The 17,635-nt window shown below is 50.4% G+C and overlaps 1 protein-coding gene across 1 annotated transcript; it reads left to right on the top strand.

Annotated features, from left to right (window-relative positions):
• Nucleotides 1-3,461: 3,461 nt before the first annotated feature.
• SOX14 (SRY-box transcription factor 14) lies at nt 3,462-4,184 on the top strand. The gene has a single exon (XM_060637948.1). It carries the CDS (start codon nt 3,462-3,464, stop codon nt 4,182-4,184), a length of 723 nt encoding a protein of 240 aa, XP_060493931.1.
• Nucleotides 4,185-17,635: the final 13,451 nt, after the last annotated feature.

The raw sequence follows: 17,635 nt of genomic DNA, 5'->3' as shown, positions 1-17,635 counted from the left end.
CTAGGTAACCTCCCGCAGTGGAAAGGCCGCATCCCAGGGAGGTCTCCAGCTTTGGGGAGTGGCCTGGCGGCCCGAGCTTCAGGCTGCGGGTAAAGCAGTGGGCGTATTTAGGAGTCTTTTTTCCTAAGACCTGTTCCAGCGGTGACCAAAGCCCCTGGCTTTCCCCAGGGGCCATCACTCCAAGACGTCTGCCGTGGTCTAGGCCTGGCGGGAAGGCAGAACTTTGAGGGATGGCGCAGAAGAAGGCAGAGGCATGGGCTGGAGACAGCACCGTGAAAGGCTCCAGGATCACGGGAACTCCTGCGCAGGGCCCAGAACTCACGAGTCTTGAATAAACCCGTAGCCAACCAGCACTGTGTACGGGTTGTAAGCGACTCTGCCGTGCGCCTAGGAGACGTTTGGATGCCGGGCGGGGAAAGCGCGGCCCTCAACCCTGAGTTCCCTCCCAGCAGCACGGAGTTCAAGTCTCAAAGCCAAGACGCACAGGGGCATACTGGCTCCCTCCAGGGTCAGTGCAGTCTGACCCAGGCTGCCTGGGGCTCCCGAACCCTGGGAAGTCCTGTGGCTCCCTGCCCACAAACTGCCACCCCACCGTTGCTTGCCCTTTGTGCTAATCCGCTCAGCAGTTTTGGATTACGAACCAGAACGGAGTGTGAGATGTTTAGAAAGTAGCACAGACCAGAGGCGGAGGAGGAAATTTGAGGAACTGAAGGAGGGCGCGTGCCTGCCCCGAGTGACCTCGGAGCAACAGGAATGAGTTGGCCTGGAGGCTGAAAAAAGAGTCTACGACCTTGTTCCTGGACCCCTTCCAGGAGCAGTTTCCTAGAGGCTGGTTTGCATGAGCCCATTAGGTCTGTGTGTGGGTTTGGTGTCCCCCGACGGTTCCAGAGTGAGTTGGTAGGTCTCAGCCAGACGCCACAGCTCTCTGCAGATAGGAGCACTTCTGTCATTCTTTCCTCAAACTGGTGAGATCGCCCAGTGGGACGCGAATTGCCTGGCTCTTGGAACTCCCATCCCTGGCAACCTCGGCGTGCAGCGCTTAGTCCACAGGCTAGTCTGACCTGAGTAGGGGCTGCCTGAGACCCTTGGAAAGCCTCCTGCGACTGGGCTGAAAAGCGCCTCTACTTCCTGGTACGCCAAGCTAAGTGAAACTTCTTGCAGAGAAAACAGGGTTAGAGAGCAGGATGGAGGCCTGGGGCTGTGCTGAGAGGACTTTAAAGACCGTGAACCTGCTCACAAGCCCAGGCGGAGGTGGCAGAGGTGGCGCACTTGGCGCGAGGTCTATTGTCAGGGAAGCCAGGTCTCAGACCAGATCCTAAGGGGAACAAGCCCAGGCGGAAAGATAAACCTCCAGTGAGGTTTATCTGCATGGCAAATTCCGATGACTCCCATAGTCTGGTGGAGGGGTGCACCTTGGCTCGTTCTACCATCTCATTCTTAGACCCGGCCCCACGTGGGGTGGAAAACAAATTAGGGGGTTTCAAATCCCATACACCCAGCACCACCACTCCCTACTGGAGTCATCTGGCATATCACTCAGCCCTTCTCAACCTCAGTTGCCTAATCTGCAAAAGGGGCATAGTGCCCACCTCTCTGAAGAGTGCGCTCGGGATGAGAAATACCACGGATCTAATTGTAGGAAGGAGACATAAAGCCTTCGCCTCAAACTTGATGCACTACCCGCTAAAGAAAGCCCCTCTCTCTCTATCTACTCAATTTCTGCTTACCTCCCCCACCCCCAAACCCTCCAAGCCTGCGGAGCTGTGTGCTGTTTCTGGTCGGTCCTCCCGAGAGAGGCTGGTGCAAAAGCCAATAAGCCTGGAACACACGCAGGTCCTGCTGGGCCTGGGACAATGGTTTCCATTTAATAAATATTTCCCCCAAGGGCATTTCACATTGGGCAGGCAATTATTCAAAGGAAACAGGCACGCAGGTTGGCTCCGCGGGTTATTTCGTCCTCTTTACCCGAAGAATGCTCATCTGACGCAAGAAACGAGTCTTGAATTCTCGCTGGGTGGAAGAGGTGCCCAGGGACAAATCGACCCTGGGTGCGGATACAACCTGAGACTCTATTCTAGGGCCTCTGCAGAAGGGGCAAGGGCAAAGCCCCCACGCCCCGCCGGGAGCAGGCCCAGCCTCCAGGCTGTCCTTCCGGTTTGGACAAATGTGGGGGGAAAATTGTAGGTCTGAAAACACTAAATAATGATATCGTACATAGGAATCATGATGGAAACCCTATTCCCGGCCTCTCCACAAAAGTGAAGAGAGGGTCGCCGGGCTCTTCCAAGCATTTTAAAACTGCACTGCGAGACGGGAGGCCTCCCAGCAAAGGGTTAGAACGCACCGCTGTGCCAGCCCAGGAGCCAGCGCTTCGCCCAGGCGCTGCGTGCTGGGGCAGGGGTGGAGGCGGAGGCGGAGGGACGCCCGTGAGAACGCCGCCAAAGGACCCCAAGGATATGGTTAGAAAAGTTTATTTCGCTTTTTAACCTGAGTTTGATATATTCTTTTTCTTTTCCGAGGATCTTTGACAACGGGGAAAGTGCTGTCCTTGCATTTCCTGGCGAGGCTGTCCTATTTATCAACACGCGCTCTCAGCTCACTCCCTTTGCAGCCCCCTCCCTAAGTCTTTGTATTTGAAGCCCTAATTCTGCTTTGCACGACCGACCTGGAAAGGAAACCAGCGCGAAGAGTTTTATTTGTTGACAGTGCCAGAAACAATGTGGAATCCGAGTCCCCAGTCCTGAGCCGGCCGCTCTGTTCTCTCCCTCTCTCTGTCTTTCCCTCACACCTCTCCCCGCCCCCACTAGTCGCGTTCCCTCTTTCCTCCCGGGCGCGTTGGCAGGTGCGCCCCCTTGCCTTCTCTGCAGCTGATTGGCGCCCAGGTTGGGGAGTCACCGCCCCGCGCTTATGTCAGAGTGCGTGCTGTCCGGGCCCACCTCGCCTTTGAACTTCGCCGCTTTTGGCTCCCGTTCACCAGCCTCCCCGCATTCTCAGCCAGGTGCTGTGCTAGGCGAGGTAGCTCCGGGAAAGCCACGGGAGGGGGGGAGAGAACCACAGCGGTAGACACAGGACAGAAGAGAACCAGAGAAGGCGAAGGTGGAGAGGGGGAGAAGGAGGAGCTTCCTGCCCTCGCCAGCAAATTACCTGGCCACTTAATCCCAGAGACTCCGGTACTTGGGCCCCAGCCTCCAGTGCCGGCAGCCCCCGGCCGGCTGCCCTCTCCTCCCCCGCCCTTCCTGAACTCACTCGCCCCCCGGGGCCTGCCTGGGTGCCGGGACTGGCATGATCAGCTGAACTTTGCGGGGTTAGCGCTTCTTTCTGGCTTCCCCTCAGCGGTGCGGAGGCGAGGGGAGCGCAGATAACCGGCTCAGGACGGACAAACCGGCAGACAGACAACCGCGCCCAGTCTCGCCTGCAGAGCCCCTACACTCCCCACCCCCACCCGCCTAGCCTCCGGGACCATGTCCAAACCTTCAGACCACATCAAGCGACCCATGAACGCCTTCATGGTATGGTCCCGAGGCCAGCGGCGCAAGATGGCCCAGGAAAACCCCAAGATGCACAACTCAGAGATCAGCAAACGCCTAGGCGCTGAATGGAAGCTTCTGTCCGAGGCAGAGAAGCGGCCGTACATCGACGAGGCCAAGAGGCTACGCGCCCAACACATGAAGGAACACCCTGACTACAAGTACCGGCCGCGGCGCAAGCCCAAGAACCTGCTTAAGAAGGACAGGTATGTCTTCCCCTTGCCCTACCTGGGCGACACGGACCCGCTCAAGGCGGCGGGCCTGCCCGTGGGGGCCTCCGACGGCCTCCTGAGCGCGCCCGAGAAAGCCCGGGCCTTCTTGCCGCCAGCCTCGGCGCCCTACTCCCTGCTGGACCCCGCGCAGTTTAGCTCAAGCGCCATCCAGAAGATGGGTGAAGTGCCCCACACCTTGGCCACCGGCGCACTGCCCTACGCGTCCACCCTGGGCTACCAGAACGGCGCCTTCGGCAGCCTCAGCTGCCCCAGCCAACACACGCACACGCACCCGTCCCCCACCAACCCGGGCTACGTGGTGCCCTGTAACTGTACCGCCTGGTCTGCCTCCACCCTGCAGCCCCCCGTCGCCTACATCCTCTTCCCGGGCATGACCAAGACTGGCATAGACCCTTATTCGTCAGCCCATGCCACGGCCATGTAACCCCCAGCCTAGCCCGCCAGACCTGGAGGGTGGCCTGGAAGCAGGATCTGCACCCTGTCCTCTGCGCCTAGCCCGGGCCTCAGACGCCTCCGGGTCAGCCGTGCTGCTGCCCGCTACCCTACCCCCAGACTCTGCCTCTCTTCCAGGGGGATGGTAGGGGCGTCCTCCCGGACCCAAGGCGCAGACAGGTGCCAGAAACTTGCGAACATATGACAGCTACACAGCTGCCCTTACCCCAACCGTCCCAAAACAAATCTCCGACTGTACCCCCTTTGGACAAAAAAAAGTAGGCAGTTTTGCTTTATTTATGTTTCCTTCTCTCTCCTCTGATGGGCTTTGGACTCCAGAACTCCCAGATCCTGGTACTATATCTAGAATATGCATATATATTTTTTCTTTTGCACCCTGAAGAGTTAGCTGTGTCTCTGTGTTTTGCCATCAGACACAACTAGGTGCCATTTGCTCTTTATGTGTGGGGGGAAAGGCTTAAAAGTTTAAAACTACAGAAAGGGAAATATTTCTATTTAAAATCATGCTATGATAGTGTTTGCTTCTTTAAAGGTAAAACAAAGGGACCCACATGATTATTTTCTTTGTATAAAGCAGTGCTCCTAGAGACCTAAGTTTACTTTTAGGCAGAATGTCGGGTTCTGAAGTCAGGAAGTAGAAAGTGAACAAAAATTAAAAGAATAAAAACATCCTAAATGGTCATAAATGTTTTGACGATGTCTTGGAAATGTACCTAGAAGGATTTCACCTCCTTACTCTGTTCATTTGTTGAACAAAGACGTTTTGAATAAAGACAATCTGTCATTGCAAAAAGTAACCTTTGATGTGCATAAAATCTGAAGTCAGGAGGCCCTGCCCCAGGGACGGAGGAGTCGGGTCTGGGAGGTTTAGAGTGCACAGAAAGACTCTAGCAGTGGCGGCTGGCCTTGAGTGGGCCCAGTCTGGTGGCCTGCAGGCCAGGTGCAAAGGGGCCCAAAGTCTGGGATTTGTCCTGATCGCGCCCTCTGGACCCGCTTTTTGCCTTTAGAGGCTGGACAAAGGTATCCGTCCCTCGGATGTCACTCCTTCCAGGCGTCTTCACAAAGTGGTCAGACCACTTCAAGGAGCGAATGAACTAAGACAAAGGCTGACCCAGACCTCTGAGATCTGGGTGCATTTTCTTTTCTTTTAAACCAAACTCCAAAAGAATGGAGAAAAGCACAGTCTACTGGGAACCAGTTGCGCACCAGGCACCGAGCCCCTCGGTGGGTGTTTTTAAGTCCAATGCATGGGGAAGACCGGTGGAATTGGTATTTTTAAAAGATGCTTGAGAACACTGCTGCTGGCTCTTGGGATTTGGGGCTCGATACTGGTTCCTAAGTTTAAAAAGACAAGTTTAAGAAACCTGGAAAAACATATCTTAGGTCCCCGCTCTGGACTATCGGAGACTTTTTTACTAAGACCCTGCGGGAGCAAAGAGAAAAGGAGGCACGGAGTGCCTCAGGCATGGAGTATAGAAAAAAAATCATAAAAATTAAATAACTCTTAGCCCTTAGTGTTTAACAAAAAAAGCAAGAGAGCCTTTTCCTTTCCCCACTGGGTGAATATTATCTGGAAGATTGCTCTGCTTTTCATGGGGAGAAGGGACTTTCTGATGCCTTCCATCCCAACTCTTCGGAACTTGTTCTCAAAATCGAAGGGTGCTCCCCAATGCCTATCTCCCCTCAGTCTCACCCCCAAAGCCATGCTCGTGCATGCTTTTCTGTAGGTCGGGTGCTTTTTCCACTGGCTTTGATGTGGTGCGGGATGGAGGTGTGGGGCAGACTAGCTATTTGTCTGCTTTCTGCTGCTGTTGAGGGGTTTTTGCGCTTGCCTCTGTCTTTTCCAAAGGAATCAGTGGTTGAAAGTGCAAGGGAAACGTCAACAGACACCAAAGCCGAAAACCACCGATTAGCATATTGTCCTCAAAACAATTAGAAGTGTTTGAGGTGTTATTTGGAGCCTATTCATCTGAGCCCCTTTGTCAAAGGGGGATTTTCATTATAAAAAAAAAAAAAGTTAGCAGTTGTCCATCTGGCTGAGCTGAATAGCAAAGTGATCCGTGTTGTATATGCTTTTCTCATTAAGAGCTCTTTTGAGACCGATGTTAGAATTAAATGGTATAACACAATTAACATACACGGGCGCTGAATAGGAGGGGACGCCTATAAATAATAGATAGATAAATAAATGAGCGATCAGGCGAAGGTAAACAAAAGCGGGCTGGGGACAAGTAGGGGGAGGCCGGGCGGGCTGCGCCACGCTTACTTAGCATCACAAAACCCTCTTACAAATCGAGACAATTAGGAAGTGACTTGCCTCTGGTGGCTGTGGGGTCTGGGGGCTCTAGGCGCTTAGGGAAGGCCCCTCCTTTCGCCCCCTAGGAAGCCCAGGAGGCCCAGGGCGGAGGCACCGCGGTTTCCCTGTCTGATATAACCCCAACTGACAGTCCTGTCAGCCGCTCTGATCTCCCCCATAGCTCAGTGTCCCTTAACATCTCCTAAGATGAAGCTTACAGGGGTGTGGGTGTCTCCCCGCAGAGCCCGGCGCACCAGCGCCCTAGTTGCACAGAGTGCCCTGGCCGGAGGTGGATTCCGGCGCGCACGGCCCCACCAGGGTGCCCAAGAGACTCCCAGGCGGAGTTTGGCTGAGAAGGGTCACCAGGTGGGTCCGAGAGAGGGGAAACCTCGGGCAGCGGCGGGCCGGCGGTGGAAGCTGGAAAACTGAAACCAGGGCTCCAGACTGCGCCTGGCTCTGGACACTCCGAAAGCAGCTGCAGGAAACTGGGGTGCGCGGTAGCGGGGAGGCGCCCGTGTGCCTGCGGCTTGGTGACTGAGACTCGTTTCGAACCAGCAGAGAGCGCGGGGCCCAGCGCAGGTCCCGGGACCTAAAGCCATAGACTAGCTCTAGCCGTTTCTGTCTGTTCCACCTCCTCTCCTTCCTTGCTAGTCGGGCTCTGTCCAGCTCTGTGCCCTCCTGAGGCCTGGCCCCAGCCTCGGCCCCGCAGGGCCTGCCTCCGCCTAGCCTCCCGCGTCCCCCCGGGGCAGCAGAGCCTCCACCGAGGTGCGCGGCCGCAACTCGCCCTAACAAACAGCCGAAATCCTCCTCGTCACGCCGCTGACAAGGGCCGATTACTGACTTTGAAGTCAGGCGCAGACAAAAAGAAATCCCCTGGGGGGGCTGTGGAAGGGGAGGGGGGGAAGCAGTCCCTGTCAAACCTGTTTGCTCACAACTGTCTCTTTCTTTCAAGAAAATCATTAAAGCAAACCTGTAGGGAGAGGAGCGCCCCGCCCGCCCGGAGTCGAGGAGAACCGCTTCTCCCGAGCGCGAGCGCGCTACGCTACGCGCAGCAAAGAGCAGTCAAGAGTCGCCCTCGACAGACTCTTGGTCTCGTCGGGAGAACGCGAACTCCCGCGGCGAACAGGGTGACGGGGACCCTGCAAGAGGCGACTCCCTGGACTCCTCCGCTCTCCTTGCGCGTTCCGCAGCCTGGGAGTCCCAGACTTCTGCGGGCAGCCTTGGCTTCCCTGAAGCAAGGGTGCCTGGGGCGGGGTGGGGGTGGGGGAACTGGGCCTCTCGCCTGCGGGTGCTATTGCTTCCGGGGGACAAAAAAAATGACCCCAATACATGCCGCGCTCACCCCCACCTCTCCTCTACTAGGCGTTTTCTAGGACCCCAGAGGAGTCCTGACCAACTCCGGCTCCAGATGGCAATCGGTGGCATTGACCCGGCAGGGGCAGAGTTGTTTGGGTGTTCGTTAGATTTTCTTTCTTTAAAACCTTAGCGGTCCCTTGGCTGAGGAGCACAATGGCTGCATCTTCTGGGAGACGCCGGATCGTTGGCCCCCTTCCACACCTGGCCTCTCACGCAGAGCCTCTGTAGCCTTGCAGGCGCTTCCCCAGCTTTGAGTCTGTCTCCAGAAATCTTTAATCCCCTTCTAGTTTCTGAGTTTTCCCATTTAAATACCAATTTCCTTAGAACCGCTAACTTTATACGTGGCAGACACCAGCTACTTAAAGTAAATCACACTGAGGTGTGAGTGGCTGACATCTGAAACCCTCCTAACATTTGCATTTTAAAACAGGATCTAGATAACCTCCCGGAGTCTAACCTCCAGTCACCTAAGCGAGGTGATGTTTCAGTCAGGGTAGGGCCTGGGGGACTCTCATTACATCGTACCACCTAGAGAAGCGTCTCCCGCGTGGGCAGCCTCTCTGGGGAGAACTGAGACCGCCAGGGCCCAGAAAACTTGTCTAGCCCGGCGCCAGGACTGCCCTCAAGGACTCTGCTTCGGCTCCTCCCCAGCTCAGGTCTTGTCACCATTGTTCAAGCGGACAATGAATTTCAAGTCATTTGAATTTGAATATCACATAATTCACAAGATTCGTGTGAAGAACTCTCATCTCTTTATTTGCTGAGTGGATTGTGCGTGTGTATGAGTGTGAGAGAGGAAGACAGGCAGAAGGGACACGTTAGGTTTGGGTACAGGGGATGCGAGGGCCTTTCTGCCATGGCCAAGGGGCGCTCCCTCCTAGCTTCTGGCCCTGCCCTGGCCTCGAGACCCTCTCAGACCCAGCTTTGGGGGCACTATTTGGGCTAGTTACTCTCTTGGCGCCTTGTCCTGGAACCAGAGGCGTTGGCGCTGGGCAGCTGGAGAGTAATTAAGAAAATCCTAAAGTTGGGGATGGGTGGGGGACGCTAGAAATTCTGGGACGTAGACACGGAACCGGAGATTTGCGGTCGTCCCGGCCTAACCCTTGTTCTGTGCGCGCCGGGGGCCTTCGACTTGGTGGCGTCTGCCCTGGCGCTGGGAAGGGTACTGAAGGCGGAAAAGAGAGAGCCTGGACATCCCCTCCACGCCCAGCCCTCGACCCTGCGCCGGGTTTAGTCGTCACCCGCTGCCCCCCGCCAGTCCCTGGGACGGGGTGTGGGAGTTGGGCTCCTCAGACACCGGAAGGGCCTCGGGCCGAGAAGTTCTTGGGCCGTCTCCCTAGACGCTCCTCCTCTTCGCTCGAATTCCTGCTCCGGGCATCCTCTCCGATCCCCAAACGGCCCCAAGAATTTGGTCTGAGTTGGGGAAGGGAACGCGTCCTCAGGCGGGACAGAGACAGAAAGGAGTCCGCCTTTCCTCTTCGCTACAAAACGAAGGAGTTGCGCTACTCTGGCGGCCAGTGGCCATTTCCAAAGTTTTTCACTCTCTGGACAGGAAGAGAAGCAATCAAACGAGATTCGTGCCCTCGGGGCAGGGCTGGAAGGGACTTAAGGAAAACTCTGCCAGCCGGCCGGACCGCACTCTGCCGGGAGCACCGAGGAGACGGAAGAGCAGACTCGACGGCCGCCAGCGAGGAAGACCCGTCGCTCTAGAGCGCAGGGCCCCCTTCGGTCTCCGGGCTGCGGCGTCGCCTGCTGCTCCCCTTTCGAGAGCTCAGCCTGTCCTGGGTGCCTCGGGGCTCGGTGGCACCTCAGAGCACCGAGGCTCTGACGGCGCTAGAGCGGGGGTGAGGAGGCGGGGAGGTGGGCGTGAGGCGCGCTCCGGGTTCCACGGGAGAGGCGGGAGCGGCGCACCCGGCCCAGCCAGCGGAGGGCGGAGGGCGGAGAGCGCTCCGCGGCTCCCGACTTCCTGTAGCCCGGCCAAGCTCCCGCGGGCTCCGCGAACGCCCCGCCCGGGGACCGCGGGAGGAGGGAGAGCGGAGGGAGGGAGCCGGCGGCCGAGGCGCACGCCTCTGGTCCCCGTTCGCCCGGCACCCCCCGTGGCGCGGCGAGTCAATGGGATTTGCACACTCGAGGTGTAACAGCATTACTGCATTAATTACCATTTCCATTTCACGTCCAGATTGTTTACTTATCTGCGGGAAACATATGTCGGGAGAAGTTCACATTCCGGATTCTGCTCCGCTGCCCAAGGTGCAATTCCGGGGAGGCGGCGAGGGGGAGGGGAGGGCTTCAGATTTTTTATTACACCCTCTAGCCTTATCTGCCGCTGTAAATTATGAGGATCCTCCATTGAGCGGCATATGGAGATTATATACTTTTTTGAATATCGTTTCCCAAAGCCTGCAGATTTTCACTTTGAAATGAAACAATCCTTTGCCGACTCCCTCGGGGCCGGGCGCCTGCTGCGCTCCCCCGTGCGGCCCGGGGGACCCTTTTTGCAGGGCCGGGCGCGCACCCACAGCCCCAATGCCGTGGCCACTGCCCAACGGAACCCTATTTTCCGGGATCTGAAATAACCTCTCGGAGAAAACCCATCCATCGAAGGTGTTTGAGAACCCACGCGGCGCCCCTGCTCTCTTTTCTGCGCCTCATCCCCGGACTTCTGCGCCGTCTGCAGTTCTTTTTCATTTTGGATACCCGCATAGACGCGAGGCCACTTCTGCCCTCTTGCTACGCCTGGCGTCTCCAAATCTGTGGAGAGGGTTGAGGAGACCACGCATGCCCACATCAGCTCGCCTCACCCTCACGCACCTCGAAGGTTCCCAAAAGCGTCGGTCTTGGGACAGCCACTTTTGGCTTCTTTGTTTGGGGGGTGGTGGAGGTGGAGGGGAATGGGCCTCCGCTTGAGACCGCTTATTGTGAACCCCGAAGAGAAATCCTGCGTGGAAGGCAATTGCCTCCCTGCTCTGGGATCAGCGGGACCAACCAGAGCAGCATGGACCGAATCCCATCTTTCTTATCTCTCGGAGACTCCTTTCAGGCTGAGATCTGAGAGGGAGGGAAAAGGAAGAGACAATCATTGTTCTTCTTTTTTTTAATTTAATATACCAAGCCACCCGTTCAGGTCATTTATATGCTTAATTTAGTGATAAAAGTCAATAAGCAGAATCAGAGGATCCTCCTCTCTTTCTATTTCTTTTGACCACATTTTTCCACAGTAATTGGGAACACAGAATAATATATATGCCCCTGTTTTTTTTTTTTTTCGTTCAATGCTTTGTCTGCAATGCAATTATAATGGGTGTGCTTTTGTAATGTAATTTGTTCGCCTTTTTTAAGGACACGAGGAAAAATGTGCCTCTTTCGTGGTTATTTTTCATCCTGTTTGGGTTCGGTTTGCAGTACTGCACACACTCCATACGTAAACCCCCACTCTCAAAAACCAAATTCAGAAATTTCCTTGAAATGCCCGTTCTTAGGATTCTAAATATCCCGTGGGAAACGTATCGCGATGTTGCACCGGGGAACAATTAAATGTACCAAAGCAATGCAATTAAAGGGGAGCAAAAGTAAGTCGGAAGAATGGGAAAATAAACAGATTCTTTTCCATTAAGTATTGTTTTGGGATTTCTAATTTTTTCAAGACCTCTAAGAAAATTGTGAGGTGTCACTTCTCTCTTCTGGATCTATCTGTAATTGAATCTAGGTCACTATTCTAAAGCAAGAAAAGTCTGCTTCCCACTTTCCTACATCAGGCTGAAATTTGGGGGAGGGACAAGGGTCTTGCAATTTCATTTAAAATGTAATGGTGGATGAACTGATAAGCAAATAGGGAGAAAGGAGTCTGCTTAAAAGAAAAAAAAAAGGCATGGTTTTAATATGCTCCAGATGGGGGGAAAATGATTTACATGAGAGTTTATTTCCTCTTTGCTGATATGAAAGAATTACAGATACAAAACCCACTGATCTATAGAATAAAAAAAGAAAAGAAATGTTATTTTCCTGTAAAGGTGTCAGTTCATTTATATTCATTTAACCATCCATCCATCAATTCACTTTCTCACTCCTTGCCCATCCTCTCTGGCTCTGTTAAACCTTCGCCTACCCATACACTTTGCTAGAATATCCAATGAAGTTTTCTTTCTTTAAAATAATGTGAGATTGAGATGAAGTAGGTAAAGATAGGTAAAGAGGGATGGTTTTTGTTGTTGTTTTTCATTACCCCTGATTAATTTAACATTCTGATCTTAGGGCAAAATTTTAACCATATTCACCTTTTATTTTTTGCTGCAGTTTGAGCACATGCAGCATGACTGAAAAATTATATGCAGAGGATATGCAATTATTTTTCCATAAAGGATGCATGCAATAGAAAGACATTTATCAGTTGAAAACCTTTCTGTAACCTAAAGGTACCAAAGGAGGAATCCTTACGTAGAGTCAGATGTTGGGTCAATAATGCATTGTTTCACTAAAACAGCTGTTAAGGGTACGAACAAGTTCACATTTCCCTGAGGATTTTCTGCTTGGCCAAGGTATGAGCCGCATCAAATCTTTTGTGTTAAGAGTTGCCAGGTCTAAATAATTGAGTAGTAAAATGTGCACATATCAAGAAAGAAATGAGAGGTGCTGTCACTTGGGAGCTTCCAAGAGGAGGAAGAGATTATTTAAGAATAGGTTTTATTCACTTGAAATAAAAGATAATGACTAGCATGATAGATACTCTCTCCGTATTCACCCAAATAAAGGGGTGATGTAGCATCACCCCATTTCATTGTCTCCCAAATGGGTGACAGGAGGCCTACAAACCTAAGAAAGGACAAGACCAACCATCAACATCTGATGATGGTCTTCACAGTGCATTCCCACGGGATAAAGCTTCTCCAGACTGAGACTAAACATTTAATTCTTTGGGTTTTTTTCTTTCTTATTACTTCTCTTCCCCTTCCTCATCCCCTTCTTATTTAGTTTTCCTTTTTAAAATGTGGACACTACCATCAGATCAGAAGTTTCCCTTGTAGGTCTCCATAAATCATCAGCATCATTCTTCATATTCGGTTCTTCCTGGTCTCGCTTCCTTCCCCTGTGCTAAAATGCATGTTCTTACCCATCTTATCTTCAATCAGACAAACTGAATAAGGGGCCAAAGGAGTAGCAGTTTGGTCAGAAGTTGAAGTGTCTCGCGTATATTTCTTACCTCAAATTCTAGACTCATTTGGAGGGACTGCTTGTAATATAAATCAGCTGGATGAGAGAACACCTTTGAGAAACTTAAAATTTTCTCCTTACCATTGTCTTTTACCTCTTGGGATCTCTGGAATGTTTGTGATACTTGTACCTAATAAGAAGGATCCCTTTGCTTTGAGTTATCTTTGAGAACACAATTGAAAAGGAAAAAAAAAAAAAAAAAGCTGAAGGCCTGAAGGTGTGTCGTCTATAGTAGAGGTAAGCTGAACTTTTCTCTTGTCCAAATATACTCATGGTTTACAATGTGTCATTTATATATTTGTATAAATAGGTTATCCTCTGAGCTAATATGAACATAAAGTGTAAAAATAAATGACAATCTATCTTCTGCTGTGGCAGCCCCAGCTGACACCTGGGATTCAGACCTGCCTTGTTAGCACAGGCTCAATGAAACTCAAAGTGTATCACACAAATATAGCAGTGTTCATGGCCAACTTATTAGGAGAGAGGACTCGAATCAGATGGAAGATCAGTCTGCTATCCAATTAACAACCTTAGCTCCTTTGCAGATGATTGGAGTTGTTCCAACATTTCTGGAAAACATAGTTTGTAATAAACAGGTGAAGTGAGTGATAATGGATGTGGGTTTTGATTTTTTATTTTAGGAAGAGAAATTTCAACAGCAAATCTGAAGCCAAGCTTTGTGACTAGGTCTCTCTCTGCTATAGCTCCATCCTTCTGCAGGTGGTCACTTCGGGAGTTCTCTTGGCGTTCCAAGATTGCCTGCCTCTTTGGGGACAGCCTTTTGCTGTCCCCTGTCCACTCTCAGAAGACATTGTAGAGGGACATTTTATTCTTTCTTTTTTGTTTTTTAATGGAATGAGAAATTAGATTATCTCCACTATCTGCCATTGTGTAATATGATGGGCATCCAAATCCTCAAACCCACTGAGAAAAGGAGCCCTCATCCCTTTGTGAGACAACCTGGAGGAAAACAGGTAAATTTGATTTGTGACAAACTGTTGCCAAAAAGAAAAGTACCATTATGATTTCACTTTTCTTAGTTGGTGATGGCTCAAAAGTAGGATAAACTGAAAAAGAAAAAAAAAAATCTTTGAATGGAGACCAAAAAGAATATGTACTAATTTCTGTCTTCTGTTCATTAGAGGTTCAACTAGCTGTCACAACAGCATTGCTTTAGTTAATAAAGGGAAACAAGTTGAAAAAGCCTTGATTCGTGCACGCATTTGTTAATCTCTTATGGTCCCAATTCCTTACTGTCCTGAGTGGGCAGCTAGTCACCACTACCCAGAGGAACCCAGAGACCTTATGCTAAGCTTCCACACCACTGTCAACGCAACAGAGTGGGAATAAGATGATGAAGGGAGTGACATCCTCTGCCAATTAATCATGAGAGTCCTAAGAATTGGGCTTTAGTTCCCTACTGATGGTATCAAGTTCATTCATATACTCTTTCCCTTGATAAGGGAGGGCAGCAACAAAAGTTCTGACTGCCTTACTAGGAGAAATCCATGATGCTGCAAGACACAAAACTTGGAGTGTGATCAGACCGGCCTGAAAGACTCACAGAGCCCCCTGGAACTGTTGCCTAGCATGCAAGCAAAAGCCTGAGCACCAAGCCTCAGACCATCATTTAATGAAATCCCTGGCTTGGATGCAGAAAAAGAAGTCAAGAAACTCGTATTTTACTCCAAGGGGCATCAAGTATGCCTGCGTTGATGGGTAAAACAGACCATTTGATGCAAACGGGTAAGGTTTTGATCTCTTTGATATCAGTAACCGAGAGAAAAGCCAACATTGTCAACCATGTTAACGTATCATCTCAGCTAGCGTCAGTCAGTGAGAATACGTTTTCTTTCAATAAAATGTGTTTTAGGGATATGCTTTAATTGATTGTATTTCCTTCCAGGACTCTGAAGATTTGTCTCCATCTTCCCTGGGGAGATGGATTCTGTTTGCAATAAGAGAGAGTCATAATTGTTTGCTAAATGGATATTAATTGATCAGTCTGTGTAAAGAAGCATGTGAGGTACCATAGACACTCCATCTTGTTAGGATTCTCTCCAAAGCACCAGGAGGTAGGTACTGCTATTACTCCTATTTCACACAGGAGGAAACTAAACCTCGGAGACATTAAATAACTCACCAGAGGGCTCATGGCCCTCACAACAGTCTGCCCAGTACTATCTATAAATGCCCAGTACTATCTATAAAATCAAGGGCTCACTGGAGGTGGGTGAAGGAACAGAGGACCCAAGGAATTCAAAGCTGGGGACAAGACCAAGAAAGAGGAGAAAATGTAGAGTTCTGGGTAAGACGGAGAACTGCAACACTTTCCCTTTCTCAGATGGCTGAGTATAATATGCGGAATCTAACTGAATCTGCATTTCCTGTCACTATGAATGGAGCCCTGTTACTAGTTGGTACCACAATGCTTCAGCTGCATTGGTCCAAGTCTCACTGGTACTTCTGCATCTTGCAGACATGGCCAGGGACCAGGATATCACCAAATTAATCCCAAGTCATCATAGATTTGGAGGGGCACATCCACAGACACGGATTTCCTGCACAGCCAAACAGATGAGCACCAACCCCTTCCAGGCTCATTTCAGGATGCTCACTCCAGAGGGCCCTCCTATGCCAGGGAGCTTGGCAATTGAAGGTATAGTGTGCTGGGAAGGGAAAGAAGAAATATCTCCCTGAAACCTGTTTCTCATTCTCCTGCTCCTAGTCAGGTTTAGTAAATCTGTTACCCTTATCATGCCTCTGAATCCTCCACCAGATTCTTTAAATCAGCCTAGCTTCTGTGCCTTTGCTTTAAGATGCAAACACTGTTTTTGCTTGTTCATCCCATATTGAGCTCCTGCATATCAATCATGGTATATCAAGTGGTTATGCATTTCCTTGCTAATAATAGTTTGCATTTGTCCCATCTTTCTGGGAAGATCAAAGCTGGCCATAAACAAAAAGTTGCTAATCACAATATTTATGTTAAGGCAATTTTGGGACATTCCAACGTCTCTCAGTTGTTCAGTCCCTCCTTTGGGCAAACATTTTACAGAACTGCTTGGAAATATACTCACTTCTTCCTTTTCTAGTTTTAGAATCACACCCTGGGTTGGAATACAGATGATTCCTAAGAAGTCACATAAAAAATGAATGTATGAACCAGAGGAGGGAGTTCATGGAGAACTGAAGGGCAGAAACCTGTGAGCAAAATTTGATAATTTTATAAACATTTTAAAAGGAGATTTGAAATGCTATTGGCCTTACTAAAAACTTTTATTTGAGAGCTGCATTTGATCACTTGTGCAAATTACAGTTTTGTACCTAAGGGCTGCAGACCAGTGGATGTGTGTTGGGCAGATTTTTCAACAGCGTTGACCGGAAACACTTGATGGATGCTGGGAGAGAGGGAAGAGGGTGTACCAAGGAGAGTGAGAGAAGCCTGACTGGTGGTCCTGGTCTCTGCCCTTTGATTAAGACAAAAGGTCAAAGCTGGCTTTCTTTCAAGTATCACCTTTACAATTTTGGCCATATCCATCTATAATATTAGTTTATAGCTTTCTTTGACTCATTTCTTTTTCACTTTAGCCCCAACCTACACAATAATGTACAGGAATTATGAGTTTGTCGCGGTCATTCTTTTGGTAATATTAATTGAAATTAAAATTCTTGCCCTATAACAGTCAGAATATCTTGTCACACACTTCAAGCAACACTGATCTAAAGTGCTCACTTCACCACAGAGGAAAAAGAAGAAAGATCAGAGGCGTGAAGTGATTTATACAAAGTCACACAGCTTGACAACAGGAAAGGCTAGTCTATAGAGCAGGTCTTTTAGGTGTTGGCCCAGAACTCTTTCCATCTATTTCTCTCATTTTTATCAGAGGCTAAAAGAAAGCATTAGGCAATTAGCATGTTCTCTTGGTGGAGGGGAGGGTATGAAGATTTCACCAGGTTCTCTCATAAAACTTAAGGGCTTTCTTGGTAGTGCTAAGCTTTATCTCTCATTCAGAAAGTTTTCAGTCTACTAATCATATTGTATAAAATTAAATGCATTTCTACAGTAACTGGGGGGAAAGACAAGGGATTCTATGGCAGGAAGGATCGGAATGGGCTTTGGGAAGCACAGGCTGTGTGTCCTCTAAGAAGGTCAGCTGGGCAGGAGAGGGCAGAAAGGGAAGGGAAGGGCCACCAACCATTAGTGGTCCATTCATGGGAGGGCACTAGTGCCTCTGTTCCATGTAAAGATGCAGAGTGTCAGGGAAGAGAGTCTCCTCCATCAGCTGGAATCCCAGGGCTATGTATAGCCCTGCCTGCTGATTTCCCTGGGTATTTGAACTTGAAGCACATTGTGGCCTGGCGGGGGGTGGGGTGTGGGGGGGGTGGGTGCTGAATTCTTTATCCGTGGCCCTGAAAAGTCTGGTTGTTTCCAAAATTGCATGGCCTCGCATTTGTCACTTCCAGCACAGATCAAAGTAGCTTTCAGTAAATGTTAAAAGAAACAAAGAACCAGTAAACCAGTTTAGCTCCATAGAAGAAAAAAGATCCCAACAAAT

This window comes from Panthera onca, chromosome C2 (genome assembly GCF_046562875.1).
Source record: "Panthera onca isolate mPanOnc1 chromosome C2, mPanOnc1 haplotype 2, whole genome shotgun sequence".
In the NCBI taxonomy this organism is placed as follows: domain Eukaryota; kingdom Metazoa; phylum Chordata; class Mammalia; order Carnivora; family Felidae; genus Panthera; species Panthera onca.
This window is presented reverse-complemented; position numbering and strand designations above follow the sequence as displayed.